The sequence below is a fragment of the Hipposideros armiger genome, unplaced genomic scaffold (genome assembly GCF_001890085.2).
Source record: "Hipposideros armiger isolate ML-2016 unplaced genomic scaffold, ASM189008v1 scaffold_45, whole genome shotgun sequence".
Lineage (NCBI taxonomy): Eukaryota > Metazoa > Chordata > Mammalia > Chiroptera > Hipposideridae > Hipposideros > Hipposideros armiger.
The window spans coordinates 5,101,001-5,115,785 of NW_017731395.1; the positions used below are offsets into that span (position 1 = coordinate 5,101,001).

The following is a 14,785-nucleotide window of genomic DNA, read 5'->3' on the forward strand; positions in this document are numbered from 1 at the left end:
GATCTATTCTCATATCAAATTTTTAGATTTTTCCTCCCCTCCCCTCGCCCCACCAGACATGTTGGCTACCTAGGGAGTTCTGATAACCTTTTATGTGCTCCATTTTTAAATACAAGCAGAGTAGAGAATCACCAGACTAATATGAAACAGAATAAAATTAACAGTGCAAAAAAACCTTTGAGAAAACTATATAAGGATATAAAGCTTTAAAAAGAAACTGTGGCTAATATTCTAAGAAAAATAAGAAAAGATATAGGCAAACATATGCCGTTTAAAGAAATATTGAATTTTAAATGTGCTGAAATTTTTTAAATGTGGAACAATATTTTTTAAATTAAATGAAAGGTTTGGAAAGGAAAGTTAAGGAAATCTCAAGTAGAACAAAAAGACAAAAGTATAAAATGAGAAAAAATTGAGAACATATGAAGTTCAATACTCTAGTAAGAGGTTTGTTTGGTAAATACAATATTAAACAAAATAGAAATTCTCACCTACAACAGTCCAAAGACTTAAATGATATTCATAGTATATCATTTGTTACTGTGCCAATTTACATATAAGTATCATAGAGTGAACTGCGTGTGCTAGAAATGTGATAGTTGTTCTCCATATTTGGTTTCTACCATACGTTTTTAAAACTGAAAAATATTTTTCATAACTATTCTGTCATCGCAAGCCCAGGTAGGATTCAGCATGTGGCATATTATTAGAAAGCTGTAGAAATAGCCTCTCATACAAGATTGTATGTTTTTATATCAGGACTAAGCAGCTTGAGTAAAGGAGAGAAGGTAGATTATAAGATTGTTCCAGAGTTGAGTACTGGCTAGATAAATGCAGTAAGGGGAATGGGTAAGATCTGAGGTGGTTTGAGATATTTTGGTGACGGAATGGTTTCGTCATTAACTCAAAATTTGGGGGAGGTAAAGGCCCATGGGAATAGATGTCATCCAGGCTGGAGGTCATCAGAGATATGAATTACCATCTTCAGGTCTATGCTGAAGCTGTGGGAAGTATTAAGGGTAACCTCCCAGGGATTCATGCTGCGGGCAGAAATGCCTAAGGAAGGTTCACTTACCATTCCAGCAAGAGAATTAGGAACCAGGATGGTCAGAATGTTGTTTCTTCTCCATGTCTGTTATGCCTTGTGTTTTCCCACCACAGTTATCATGAAATGAAAAAGGATCTCTTACTACCCTTTGGTGATAGCAAGAAAGTGGGATTTGAAGTCTTAGAGAAACAAAACTTCAAGGGATAGAGCACAGGGTGCCGGTGTAAGAGAGAAGGGGGTCAGGCTGAGTTTCTGTGGCTTTGGGAGACAGATTCAGGCTAGAGTGAATGGGTTGTAGAGTTTGAAGAATATGGGTTTGGGTAATTCGACTTCCCCTAATCCTGCTCGCATACAGGACTTAATTTCTTAGTTTAGTCCTCTAGTTCCTTTAGCAATTTGTATATCCCTCTTGTTTCACTTATTTACACATATGTCTTCCCAGTTGCACTGTAATTTCCTTTAGGGCAGGGGCTGTATTTTATTCATCATGATTTCTTTAGCCTGTACACAGTACCTGGCACTTCATAAATGTAAGTATGAAACCTATAAAGTATTATAACAAGGCCAAAGCCATGTGTTACAGATGATGTTATCAATGGCCAGTACATCAGTTAAATCACCCTAGGTCCTTATGTGAATTGCAAAACAGGCAGTCACTTCTCTCCCTATTTAGCTGTTTTCTTTTTTAAAACATTGAAGATGCTAATGAGAGCTCATTATTTTAGGTTATTGATGAGATTTATCGTGTGTTGAGATATGTCAATTCTACCAGAGCCCCTCAGCGAGCTCATGAAGTACTTCAAGAGTTAAGGGACATTTCTTCCATGGCAATGGAATACTTTGATGAAAAGATTGTTCCAATTCTAAAGAGGAAATTGCCAGGATCCGATGTGTCCGGAAGACTCATGGGCTCCCCTCCAGGTATCTCTTGTTTATAATATGTTCATTTTATAATAGTGTTCATACATAGTTTTATAACTTTTCCATTTCATCGTATATCTTGAACTTTTCTGTGCCTGTAAATATGTATCTGCGATATCATTTTTAATGACAAATTGGATTATAGATCATAACTTATGTAATTGATCCATTACTGGTAAGCACGTGTGTGTCTAGTTTTCAGCATGTATACTACCCTCTGAGGAACAATCTTGTGGCTAAATCTTTGTACATATCCATAACTGTTGATTTATAATACATTTATTAGAGTAGAATTGCTGAGTGAAAAGCTATATATGTATGTTTGTTGATGTTTCTGACGAGTTAATAGTCATTGTCCTAAAACAGAATTAAATATACCAGATAAAACAAAAAATTCTTCATGGAAATATCCAATTAATTATGTCAGTCCCCAGAGTGGCTGGCTGCTACTTTAAAAGATGGGGTGCATACGTCTATTTTGAACACTGTCACTTCTTCTGTGGTAGCTATTTTGCAAAAGTATATTGGATCCTAAAAATTTGTGCCTTTATCTACTGAAAGACTACATTATAATATCCTCAACCCTTGCAAATATTTTAAATCAGGAAAAAAAATTTATTTAGTAAAACGTTACTGGTTTGGATTAGTTAGCTCCCTGGAGTACTTAGTGGGATAACTGAGAGAGCCTCTCTATAATTTAATAATAAGCCTATGGCATCTCAGCATTAATATATCTATTATTTATTGAGTACCTATTATGTGCACAGCACTGTACTGTGTCCTGTGGAGACTAAAAAGAAGTGTAATAAGTGGTGTCTACTCACAAGGATCTTACTATTTCAAAAGGTAAGACATATTCAGACTCAAAAATTCAGTTATCGTAGGCAAGAGAAATATTTTAAAGGAGTGTCCATTTAAAGGCCGAATGAGTAACAGAAATAGATCTTAAGGAAAATAAGATCATTGTTGGCTGGTCTGATTAAGACTGTACGAGAGGTAAGAGTTGATCTGAGCCTTGAGGTATTAGTGGAAGTTGGGTCAAGATAAGCAGAGCGAGAAGGAAGAATGCATCAGTCAAGGGAATATTCTGGTTATTTAGATGTTCAAGGAGAAAACAGCATGATGGGTTTAAGGTATGAATGGATCCATGTGGCCCTTTTAGAAAACCTCTGGGAGATACGGCTTAAAAAAAAGTAGGTTATTAGTTTACAATAGTGTTTTTTTATGCCCATGTTACATTCTATTATTTCTAAAAAAGAACCATTCCAAAGCCTTCCTACACCATGTCAGAAATGTTTGTGCTCATCGTGAATGATGTAATTCACTCTTTGATAGCATCCCTCTTATTTAGCTAAATATGAAGCCTCTGCATATAACTAAGTGCAGAGAGAACTTAAGAACACGGTACACCTACTTCTAACTCAAATGTTTGCTTGTGTGACATTAGATAGAAAGTCATTATATATTGTTACTACTAGTATTTTCTTAGTAGGTCCTAAAAATGTTTTATAATATTTTAAATCCAAATTTATGCCATTAAATGTCCTTCTCCATTTGCTGGCAATCTGCACATTGCCACGTGAACATGAGAATCAGCATTCCAACTCATTTATAGTTAAAACGAGGTGTCTGATTAATCCATTAGACCAAGTAAATTGCAAAGCAGAAATGATCAGAAGTCATATTATAAGGACATTCCACTTCAAACTAAGTTTAATTGATGAAGTATTCCTGGTAGCAGACCTTTTAATTTGTTCACTGACCATTTTAAACTATTTCTCCACAGTTCCAGGACCTTCTGCAGCCCTAACAACAATGCAACTCTTCTCCAAGCAAAACCCTTCACGACAAGAGGTTACCAAACTCCAGCAGCAGGTTAAGACAAACGGTGCTGGTGTGACTGTTCTCAGGCGGGAAATTTCTGAGCTTCGCACCAAAGTGCAAGAACAGCAAAAACAGCTTCAAGACCAGGACCAGAAACTGCTAGAGCAGACCCAGATCATAGGGGAACAGAATGCACGCTTGGCAGAGCTGGAACGCAAACTACGGGAAGTCATGGAAAGCGCAGTAGGAAACCCCTCAGGATCTGGGCAGAATGAAGAGTCTCATCGCAAACGAAAAAAGGCAGCTGAAGCCATAGACTCTCTTAGGAAATCTAAACGTCTCCGGAATAGAAAGTAAACTGGAATATGCTTCTAGGTCCACAGGAAGACCTGGCTTAGTAGCTTGAGCAGTTATGCATATCAGGATACTGTGAGCAACATGGTGTCCCTTAGGCTTCTAGGCTTTCAGAATACAACTTAAACTTGAACTCTCACAGTTGGGACATTCTTTTCCCGCTTCTGGTTGAACTGATGCACAGAATGTTTTTACTTTGCAATAGATTTGTACTAACCAGACCTGTTGTTCTATCATGTTTTAAGGAGTTAACTTTTTTTTTCTGTGCAGATAATGTTTAAAGTAAGTTTATTTGTTTCTGCATTTATGCACATTACATAAGGATCTTAAACCAGTCTCGAGAGACTAGAAGTTAAGTTTAATACAGAAAATGTCCTGTTCACTTGAAAGAAAAGACCTACTTTTTAAATGGACAGTATCTTGTTTCAAAAAAAAAAAAAAGTTGACTTTTTGTTATAAGTGACCTTTGTCTGGAACGTCTGAAAAGTAGTAAATGCTTTTTGGTATTGAAGTAATGGGTAACTAAAACGGACTTCCATAGTATTGACTGTAGAAGGGGCCTCTACAGTATTGACTATATATTTTTATAAACTACTGGCAAGGGATTTATCCAGTTATCCTGTTTCAGTTCTCCTTTGGGGCCATGTCCTGCATTTGCATGGATGGATGCATGCATTGCCTAGGCAACTCACTTAAAAAGCTCTTGCACTGGTATTGATCTTGAACCTCTATACTTCTCCACTTTTTAGAGCAATGTCTTAGTTTATTTAAGCACTTAACATCTTCCGCCACAACAGCTAGCCTCTAGGGTGGATCTGTGAGTCCATTTGTCCTCCAGTTTTACAGGAACAAGAGAATGTTAAAGCCCTTTATCTATTCTCTGCAGGGTTCAGGTACGCAGGCTAAGGCAGAACCCCAAACCCCAAGGCTCTTTCTATCCATATCGAACCTCTGGTTACTAGTTCAGTTCCTTACTAACCACTGCGTGTGCTCATTGATCACATGTGATCATTGGTGGTGTGAGTAGGGGACCCAACCTGTAGGATGCAGCTTTGTCATCGAAAGAAATTTATACTATGAAAAAGCATTTCAATCATTTCATTTCTGGGGGGTGACCTGAGGGAAGCTTTTTAATATTAATTTCAAGCTTTCCTGATCCTACAATTTTAAACAAAAGCTTTAATTTTGTTTGCACTCCTGTTTTGAGCTTGTAACTGGAAAAGCATGTCTTGCACTGTTCAACCTTCTAAATGGTCACTTTAACAACCTCCAAATTGTGTACAGTGGTTCTTTTCCCCAGCTGTATATTTTTGAGACATTCGGCTATTACTGTTCTAGTTCTATTTTAATGTACTAAATTATGTTATTATTATTTGACTGTTAAATTCTTTTAAACAACTGTTGCCTTGGGCTTCAGTTATTTAAAATAAATTTAGGTGTGATATAGAAAACTGTCCCTTTCCAGGTGGGACTTTGATACCTGTATAAAACCTAAGGTTTTTGGTAAGTATCTTAGTTGAATAAAAGCACAAGGTTACCACCTTTCTTATCCGTCCAACATAACATGGTTCTGCGTCCTTTAGATTAACGTCACCAAATGAAACTTTTCCTTATCCATTTTTAATATTGTCCTTACATAATATTGTCCTTAGATTTTGATCAATTCTATGTCTAACTTTGAAACTCCATTTACAATGTAGTATGTTTTCAGTGAAAAACCATAAAATAACATCCAAGTGTTTCATGGTTTGTTGGGAAGGTAATTTTAAAATAAACAATTTCCAAAACATATTTGTCAGCCAAGGTCATCCATAAAAGTCCCTGTCTGGAACTCATTTGCTCAGCAGGTCTCATTTCTTGTAATCATAGGATTTAGCCATATTGTCATAACTTCGGAGGAGGCCTACTGGACTGACTACTCACGGCCTTTAATAGTCGGCTTTCCTGGTAATAGGAAGACTTTTTAAAGTAACAAAGTACATGTTTACAGGTTTACAAAGTATGATCCTTATGCATCAAAGGGATATAACCTCAGACGATTTCTTTTAATAGTTGTTAATGAATATTTAAAGTTGCCTGGGTTTCTTTATAAACTACATCTAGATACCTTAAATGTACCTATAGTCTTCCATTGATTAACATGCGTATTTGGCTTTCATAATAAGCATCCACACCATTTGAAGGTAAATTTTGTTTGAAAATCTAAATTTCTACAGTATACACTTGTAATCACCTGTCCACAAAGTTAATGAGTTGCACTTGTTAATGCATGAATGTTCCATAACAGTAGGAGAATAAAGCACTACAGTTCTGTTGTTTGTTTTCAATCTTACATCTTACTTAGACTATATAGTTAAAACGTGCTACGATATTGCCTTGACTGATTTGATAGCTGTTGTACTTGCTTTTGGGTAGCATTAACGGCATTTAAGGTTCAACATATCACAAATTATTTTGATCAACTAAAACTGACATGTTACAGGAAAATTATAAATTAGCCTCCTAAGAGAGCTGTCCTGCCCTTGGTCATACGTCAGTAATAGAAATGCTATAATGTTAATACTGTTGTCCTAGAACAGCATTTCATAAAGCCATCTTCCTTGGCTGTTTCTCAGAGGAGATGTCTATTTTAATGGGTCATTCCTACTTATAAGTTGATTATAATACAACACTACAGACATAGATATAATGTGAAAAGGCATATATAAAGAAGGCTGCCCACCCCCACCCCCACAGGATCCTCTGCTTATCTCCTACATGGCTTGGTTTTCACATATTCTGAAATAGGAATTATTTCAGAACATGAGGTTATAGAACCTGTTGTTTTTCAAGCTCCTTTTGATGTACAGAGCCTGGAAATAATGGGGCAACCACAAATGTATTCAGAGTAATCGTGATGTTTAAAAACTGTTGGGATGCCATCAGGTCTAAAGCCACTGGTTTGGGAAGCAACTTCTTTTTGTAAAACGTGTTTTTTGGAATACTGAACTTTACAGGGGCTTGCCTTAATCTCTATTTAGTAGTTTCAAGATGTATGCGCTATTATTCTACTTGTTAAAATGTTCTATGTAGCCCCAAAAGTGGGTAAAACAGAGTATAAGTAATGGCTAAATAAATAAGCTAAAAGGTGTCACTACAGCTGGATTTTTTTAGAGAAAATGGACATATGAACATAGGCTATGTGTAATAAAAACAATGGCACCTTAAGATTGCACTATTTTATGCATTATTTTATATGCCATTTCATAGCCTGCACTTTAATCTCCAAAGAAATGATGTATGATGTCCCAGTTGTTCCTTATTATTAAGCTTTTTCCTAAGACAGGGCACTTAATCCTATTTTACTATATACTGAGTTAGTTTCTTAGAGGTGGATTCCTTTTTTTGAGTTCTCTATTTCCTTAGCCATAATACTTTCTAGGATCTAGGAACTCCTTGTCTTGTCGATTTCCAACAGTATATAATTTTAATTTAATGTAAAATCTCATACTTGGTGATCAGCACGTTCTTATATCCTGCTCTAGCGATGATATCCATTTGTTAACATTTATCAAACCCCCTACAAATATATGCTGTAAGATCTGAAGCCAGGAATACAAGGCATCCCAAACGGAAACACCCCTGTATGATGCAGTCTCTTGGAAATGGCTGTTTCTAACATAAAATCCAACTGGATATGCCATCTGTTCTTTGACTTGTAATCTATCTATTCTCATGTAACCAGTTCACAAAAAGTTAAGTTAAAACTGCTTAAAAATAACAAAGTTTTATAGAGCCTGCCATTCTGAGCTGAATTATTTTTTAAAAATACTAATCTACAAAATGAAAGTAGCCATTAGCTGGCTGCTGCCTACCATGCTTTTAGTTTTAATGGCAATACATGTTATGTTCATGATAAATATGACAGGCTGAAGTCATGTGGGCCTTTGACAGCTTCCTAAGAGTCTTTGTTAAATTGCTGGAACCAAAAGGTAAATCCGGAGTTTTCCTGTTGTGTCTGAAGAGCATCATGGGACTTAGAAGCATATGGGTAATCGATTAGGTCCATTGCCAAAGTCTACTGGTCCGTATTCCAAGCTATACCCAAAGTTTAGAAGTGTTTAAAATTCCTTTATGTACCATGTCTGTTTACTTATGCTCATGAGCAACAATAAAGCGCCAGTTTACCTTCTGGAATTTTCATTGTTAAAACCTAATTCAATTATTGGAAAGTGAAAAACACCTCCCGGTCACACAACAGGGGACATAAATAAATGTGTTGTCATCAGTGCTGCTTGTTTCCTTTGTATTTCATGCACAAAAGGTTACGGAACTCTACGTCTAACAAATGCCCTATTAGAAACTAGAATATTATGCACTAGAGTGTGTATTTCACATGTTATTTGAGTCCACACAGCCATCTGATGAAGCAGTTTCACTCTGTAGGGAAGTTAAGCTTGGGTTAGCAACATGTCTACATAAGTAAGTGCCTAAGTGCTATTTGAACCCAGACCTACCTGCCTCCAAAGGTGCTGTACTTCCTGCTGCACTAGACCACATTCTAAAACAGCTGGGAGCTACGAAACTAGATGACATGAATTTTAAACTTAGTAATAAATACACAGATGAACATTCCATGCATCCACTAGAAGCAGTCGGTGACAAAATCCCTAATAAGAGTAACAGAGAACTTAAAATCAGGAAAAGGCAGGGCTTGGAGGCGGCAACTTTTGCCCTGAAGTTTTTTGGCAATGGAGTTACCCTGGGCATACAGGTAGAAAAGATTTTGAAGGCTTCTAGAACCTTTCATCTTAAGTAGGAAACAGGCCTAGCATAGATGTGGTCTGAGGCTGCTTTTTGACATTTGTCTGTCATGCTGCCAATCTACAAAAGCAGTGGCCTCCAATTCTTTGGCCCTGCCAGGGAAGAAGATTTGTTCTCTGTTCAAAAGTCCTTCCTGCTCCTAAACTAAATATTCCAAATTTCAATGAAATCAAGTTATACAAATCAATTTCACCTCTGTTTTGTAAAGATGGAGCCTGATAGGAAATGGCTGAAAAAATTCTCAGACGAACAGCAAACTCTTCTTTGGTACACGTTTTACCCACTTTGTCTACAATTTAGATGTCCAGAAAAAAGGTCACAGGTGACATCATGCTGAAGAGTAAGGGTGACAGCAGTCAGTGGTGCCAGTTATCCCAGCACCATCCCTTCATTCTCGTCATCCAGATGGCACAGAAACAGAAAAATAAAGGCTGCTGCCGTACCTCCCAGTCTTCAGAAGGTAGACATCTTTATATCGTTCAGGTGACTCAGTTGTCACATAATAAATTCACATGGTTAGGAAACCACGAATCTTTACCAATATTGCTTTTCTTTAAATGGTGTCTCCTTTATTTATGATCTTCCTTTGTTAATTCCTGAAACAATTCTTAAAGATGATTCTTTTGTTCAGGAACGTGTCTCAACTTGCTTGTATATATTCCTCTGGTTTTTGGGAGTCATTTCCTCAAATCAAAATTATAGAAGTTGTGAGGAGAAAAAAACTGGAGTGGTGGATGTTTAGGCAAAAAGTACAAATTATGACTGGAAAGGAAATGCAAACCGAGGATAAACTTCCCAAAATTCAATAAATTCTTTTATTGAGTACAGTTGCATAGCCGCCTGTATTCAATAAAATAGTCGACTAAACAGCTTTCAGTTTTCTCAACATTTATGTTTTCTGTAAATGCTCTTTTACCCTTTTTTCGTTGGATTGCACACAAGTCAGTTTCTAATTAGAATCCGAAGCAGCAGTGTAAATAGTAAAATTGGCTCCAGCAATGCAAAACCTAAGGTGTGCCCTTCTGTCTTAAGAGTAAGGAAAAACCTGTGCCTTCTCAAAGCTAAGTCAAAGAAGGATATTTGGTGGGGAGAAGAAAGAAGGAAGGGCTAAAAATGCTTGTTCTTCCTTTGGGGGGTTGGAGCAAGCTTACAAGAAAGTGCTTTAGCGCTTTACATAGCCAGTTTCTAGAACCCTAGGTGCTTCCATAGCAGCTGGCCTCCCTTCCCAAAGCAGCTGTGAAATGCAACTTATGTCATCCTTCTAAGAGAATAATAAAGGAATGAATGTCAAGGGGTTAACACAGTGCCCAGCATGTAGTAAGCAGGTAATAAATAATAAATAGTAGTGATATATGGAGATATAGATATAACACTAAGGCAATAAACAGATATAGATTATATGTATAGGATGCATCGACTGTATGTGTTTTCTTCAGGCTGTGTGTGTGTGTGTGTGTGTGTGTGTGTGTGTGTATACACACGCATGCGCGCGCGCGCGCGTGCGCACACACACACACACACACACACAAACAATAGTTTCTGTGCTTTGAAATATATATCGTCTTCTTTTTAAGCACTGAAACCAATTTGTACACTCTTACAGGTTTTCTAGCTTCCTGGAGAAATTTACTTTCAATCAGTCTTAGTTTTGGCATCTCTCTGAATCCTAGAACAAAAAGAGAACTCGGAGGTGATTTAGGTAACACCTTTTTCATCACTGGAATAATTGTGATTTGCACAGTTCACACGCCTTGATAGTGGCAACTCTGTGAGTCACTTAAATCTCTCCTGAGGGATTTGGCACTGCTCCACACTGCCTCCTTGGGAGTCACAAGAGAGAAACAGCCTTGAACTGCTCACTCTTCTCCACCTTGGGCTGAGAGGTCTGATGGAAGGGGGGGACCTTGGGCTGCACCTGCTAGGCTGAAGAGAGGAACCTCTTCAGAACTCCCTGTGCCTTAAAGCACATGTAAGTTCAAGCACATTTATTGTAGTTCTGAGTTCAAGACCCTCCCCACTGAGAGGATCCCAAAGCAATTCCATTAAATCTGTAGATCAATTTGAGAGTATTTCCATCTTACAATAGTAAATCTTTCAGTCCATGAATATAGAATGTCTTTCCACTTATTTGTCTTCTTTCAACAATATTTTATCATTTTCAGAGTATAAGTTTCACACTTCTTTTATTAACTTAATCCTAGGTGTTTTATTCTTTTTGATGTTACTGTACATGAAACTGTTACTTAATTTTCAGATTGTTCCTTGCTAGGATACAAACACAATTGATTTTTTTTCATTGATCTTGACTCCTGCAGCCTTGCTAAACTCATTTATTTGTTCTAATGGGTTTTTTTTTTAGTGAGTTCTTTAGGATTTTCGATATACAAGATCGTGTCATCTGTGTATGAGATAATTTTACTTTTTCCTCATCAATCTGGATGCCCTTTATTTAATTTACTTACCTAATTGCCCTGGTTAAACCCTCCCAACATTCATATGGATTCCCTAATAGCCAAAAGCAACCCTGAAAAATAAGAACAAAGCTGGAATACTCGTACTTCCTGATTTCAAATCTTACCACAAAGCTATAGTAATCAAAACAGTGTGGTACTGGTATAAAGGCAGACATGCAGAACAATGAAATACAATAGAGAGTCCAGATATAAACCCTTGTATAGATGGCCAATGATTCTTGACAAGGGTGCCAAGAGCCTTCAATGAGGAAAATACAGTCTTTTCAACAGATGGTGCTGGGACTAGATATCCACGTGCAAAAGAACAAAATTGGACCCTTACCTAAGACTATATACAAACATGAACTCAAAATAGATCCATGACTTAAATATAAGACCCAAAACTATAAAACTCTTTGGAGAATACATAAGGCAAAATCTTCATGACTTCAGACTTGGAAATGATTTCTTGGATACGACACCAAAGGCACAAGTAACAAAAGAAGAAACATACAAATTGGACTTTATGAAAATGAAAAAAACTTGTGATCGAAAGACATTATCAACAAAGTTAAAAAGGCCACCCACAGAATGGGAGCAAATGTTTGCAAATCATATATCTTATAAGGGATTAATATCCAGAACATACGAGAATTGCCCAAATTTCTTTTTTTGACTTTTAATTTCTTTCCATTGGGGTCAGAAAAAATATTTCACATGATTGCAATCCTTTTAAGTTTTTTGAAGTTTGTTTTATGGTCTAAAATGTGACGTATCCTAGACAATGTTCCATGTACACCCGAGAAGAAATGTGTGTTGCGCTGTTTTTGTGCAGAATTTTTTAGGTCTAATGGGCTTACAATGTGTTCAAGTCTTCTGGTCCCTTGTGGATCATCTGTGTAATTGTTGTATTCGTTAGTGGAAGTGGAATCTCCAGCTATTACTGTTGAATCGTCTACTTCTCCCTTTAATTCTATCAGTTTTGTTTCATATATTTTGGGGTTCTGTGCTTAGGTGCATATCACACCCAGTAACATGTTTTTGTTTGTTTTAAAGTCTATTGTGTCTGATACTAATAAACCTACTCCAGTTTTCTTATTGTCACTATTTATATGACATAGCTTTTCCCATTCTTTTATTTCCAACTTATTTGTATGTCTGAATCTGAAGTGTGTCTGCAGTCACCATATAGTTGCATCTTACTTTTTAAAAATCTAGTCTGTCAATCTTTGCCTTTTGATTGAATTGTTTAATCCATTCACATTTAATGTTTTTTTTTTCTGATATAGTTATATTTACCTTTGCTATTTTATTTTTGTTTTCTGTATGTCTCTGGTCTTTTTACCCCTTTCCTATTGTTTTCTTTTTCATTAAGTGAATATTTTCTTGTGTAACATTTTAACTCCTTTAATGATTTTTTTCACTTTATGTTTTTGTTATGTTCACAGTGGTTGCTCTAGGGCTTACCATATACATATTAACTTAGAATATTTCAAATTTATTCTAGATTTATTAACTTACAATATTCCAAGTTTTTATTCTAATTTTAGATTTATTTCCTTTTTCTCTGTTTTGTGCTATTATTGTTAAACAGATTACATCTATGTATGTTACAAATCCAAAGTACACTGTTATAACTCCTACTTTATGTAATTTTATGCCTGGTAAAGAAACTGAAAGAACAGAAAGTATATACAGAGTTTGTGATACTAGCCTTCTTATTTAATATTTCTAATTCTCTTAATTTGTTCCTGTAGATTTGAATTACCATCTGGTGTCATTTCCTTACTCCAAGGCAGCTTTGCTCCCATCATATCTTTTGTGCTGTTTCTCTCAAATATTTTACATTTCTATATGCTATAGGCCCAACAATTCAAGTTCTTGTTGCAAGAAAAAAAATTCTGTAACTATGTATGTGACAAATGTTAACTAGAGTTATTTTGCAACGTATACACATCATGTTGTACACCTGAAACTAACATATGTATGTCAATGATACTTTAATAAAAAAATACAAAAGATTTTTGTATACTGATTTTCCATCTAGCAACCTTGCTAAATTCTCTTATTTTAGTCTATTAAGTCAATTGGTTTTCTTACATTGATATTGCCATTAGATATTGAATTGTATCAAATTTATTTCTGCTTCATTTGAGATGATCGTATAATTTCCTCCTTTAATCTGCTTTTCTACCAATCTTGCATTCCAGTTAAGATGAGAGGCAGCCAGGAAAAGGGCATCATTTCCTAGCTTTCGTGGTATAATCAGAGAAACTGAAGTCTCACAGAGAGGCCCTGGTTTCCTCAAGATGTTTAGGAAGATTAGGTTAGATTAGATTCGATATTTAAGAGAAGTGTCTAAATTATGGGCCTGAGGACAAACACACAGATTCCTGTACCACCAACCCCTCAGGGATGAGGAAATCAGCTGAAAGACACCATCCCTTCAAAGAAGTGAAGTCCAGAAGCCTCGAGGAGGCTGTGGCTGGAAGTAACTGGGAGTTGAGAGGAGACAGGTCCAGTGTGTATGATGCCCTCAAACTGGGCAGCACCAGGTAGACTGAGTAAGCCCACCAGATCAGACGATAGGACAGGCAAGGTGTAGTGTTGCCCTCACCACACTGGCAGCCTTAGTTATAGACAAAGGTGGGAACTGTTCTGTTAATTTATATGTGCTAGTTTTCTAATTAAATAACACATTCTAAAATAAGTAAGAAAAAATATTTATTGGTAATTAACTACTGACTGGAAGAGTTGTCTTTTCTTTGGTGTCACGGACTAGATGACATAAAGTTTTTATGATGATTAAGGTTCGTTTGAAGTGAATAAAGAATGTCTTCTGTAATTACTCTTCTACAAATTAAAGTTAGCAAAGGTGCGAGACTGTACCCACAGGCTCATACTTTTTAATACCATTATTTGATCTCAACGGCATCATTATCAAAATAGCCTTAAAAATGAATTCCACATACAAAAATGAAACAAATGGAAAATGAAAAAAAAAATCTTCGTGGAAGGACACCTTGATTTCAAAAGTATTATCTGAAAATTACCTCACCTGACATTTCTTAATGTCATCAGGAACTTCTGGAACTCACTGCAGCTTTTCACAGCAGGCTGGATAGTGTCTTTCTAGAATAACTGGTATGATTGCCTGAAGAGAGATCACCTGGCAAGAGTCAGGGAAAGATATGAAAGTTAGATAGCACATTAAGAACTTTTAAAAATCCAAACTAAAGAAACATGCCAATGTGTAATTAAAATATTTGTCAATCCCCACAACAATGCTAGTGCCAAATTCTTCTTTTCTTTGGAATGTCAAAATCCACATTCTATTCAAATGAAAAAGGTTAAAAAAAAAAGGGGGGGAGGTATTTTATTT

General features: G+C 36.3%; 2 protein-coding genes across 2 annotated transcripts in view; one reads left to right on the forward strand and one right to left on the reverse strand.

The window, feature by feature from the left end:
- Positions 1 to 8,414, forward strand: part of FBXO28 (F-box protein 28) — a 21,471-nt gene extending 13,057 nt beyond the window's left edge. The window contains exons 4-5 of the mRNA XM_019639604.1: positions 1,774 to 1,969; positions 3,756 to 8,414. Of these exons, the coding sequence (XP_019495149.1) occupies positions 1,774 to 1,969; positions 3,756 to 4,150 (591 nt within the window). The 3' untranslated portion in view covers positions 4,151 to 8,414. The remainder of the gene's footprint in view (positions 1 to 1,773; positions 1,970 to 3,755) is intronic.
- The window catches only part of TP53BP2 (tumor protein p53 binding protein 2), a 187,140-nt gene that overhangs the window by 154,982 nt on the left and 17,373 nt on the right, over positions 1 to 14,785 (reverse strand). Inside the window, exon 2 of the mRNA XM_019639597.1 lies at positions 14,457 to 14,572. Coding sequence (XP_019495142.1) covers positions 14,457 to 14,468 — 12 coding nt within the window. The 5' untranslated portion in view covers positions 14,469 to 14,572. The remainder of the gene's footprint in view (positions 1 to 14,456; positions 14,573 to 14,785) is intronic.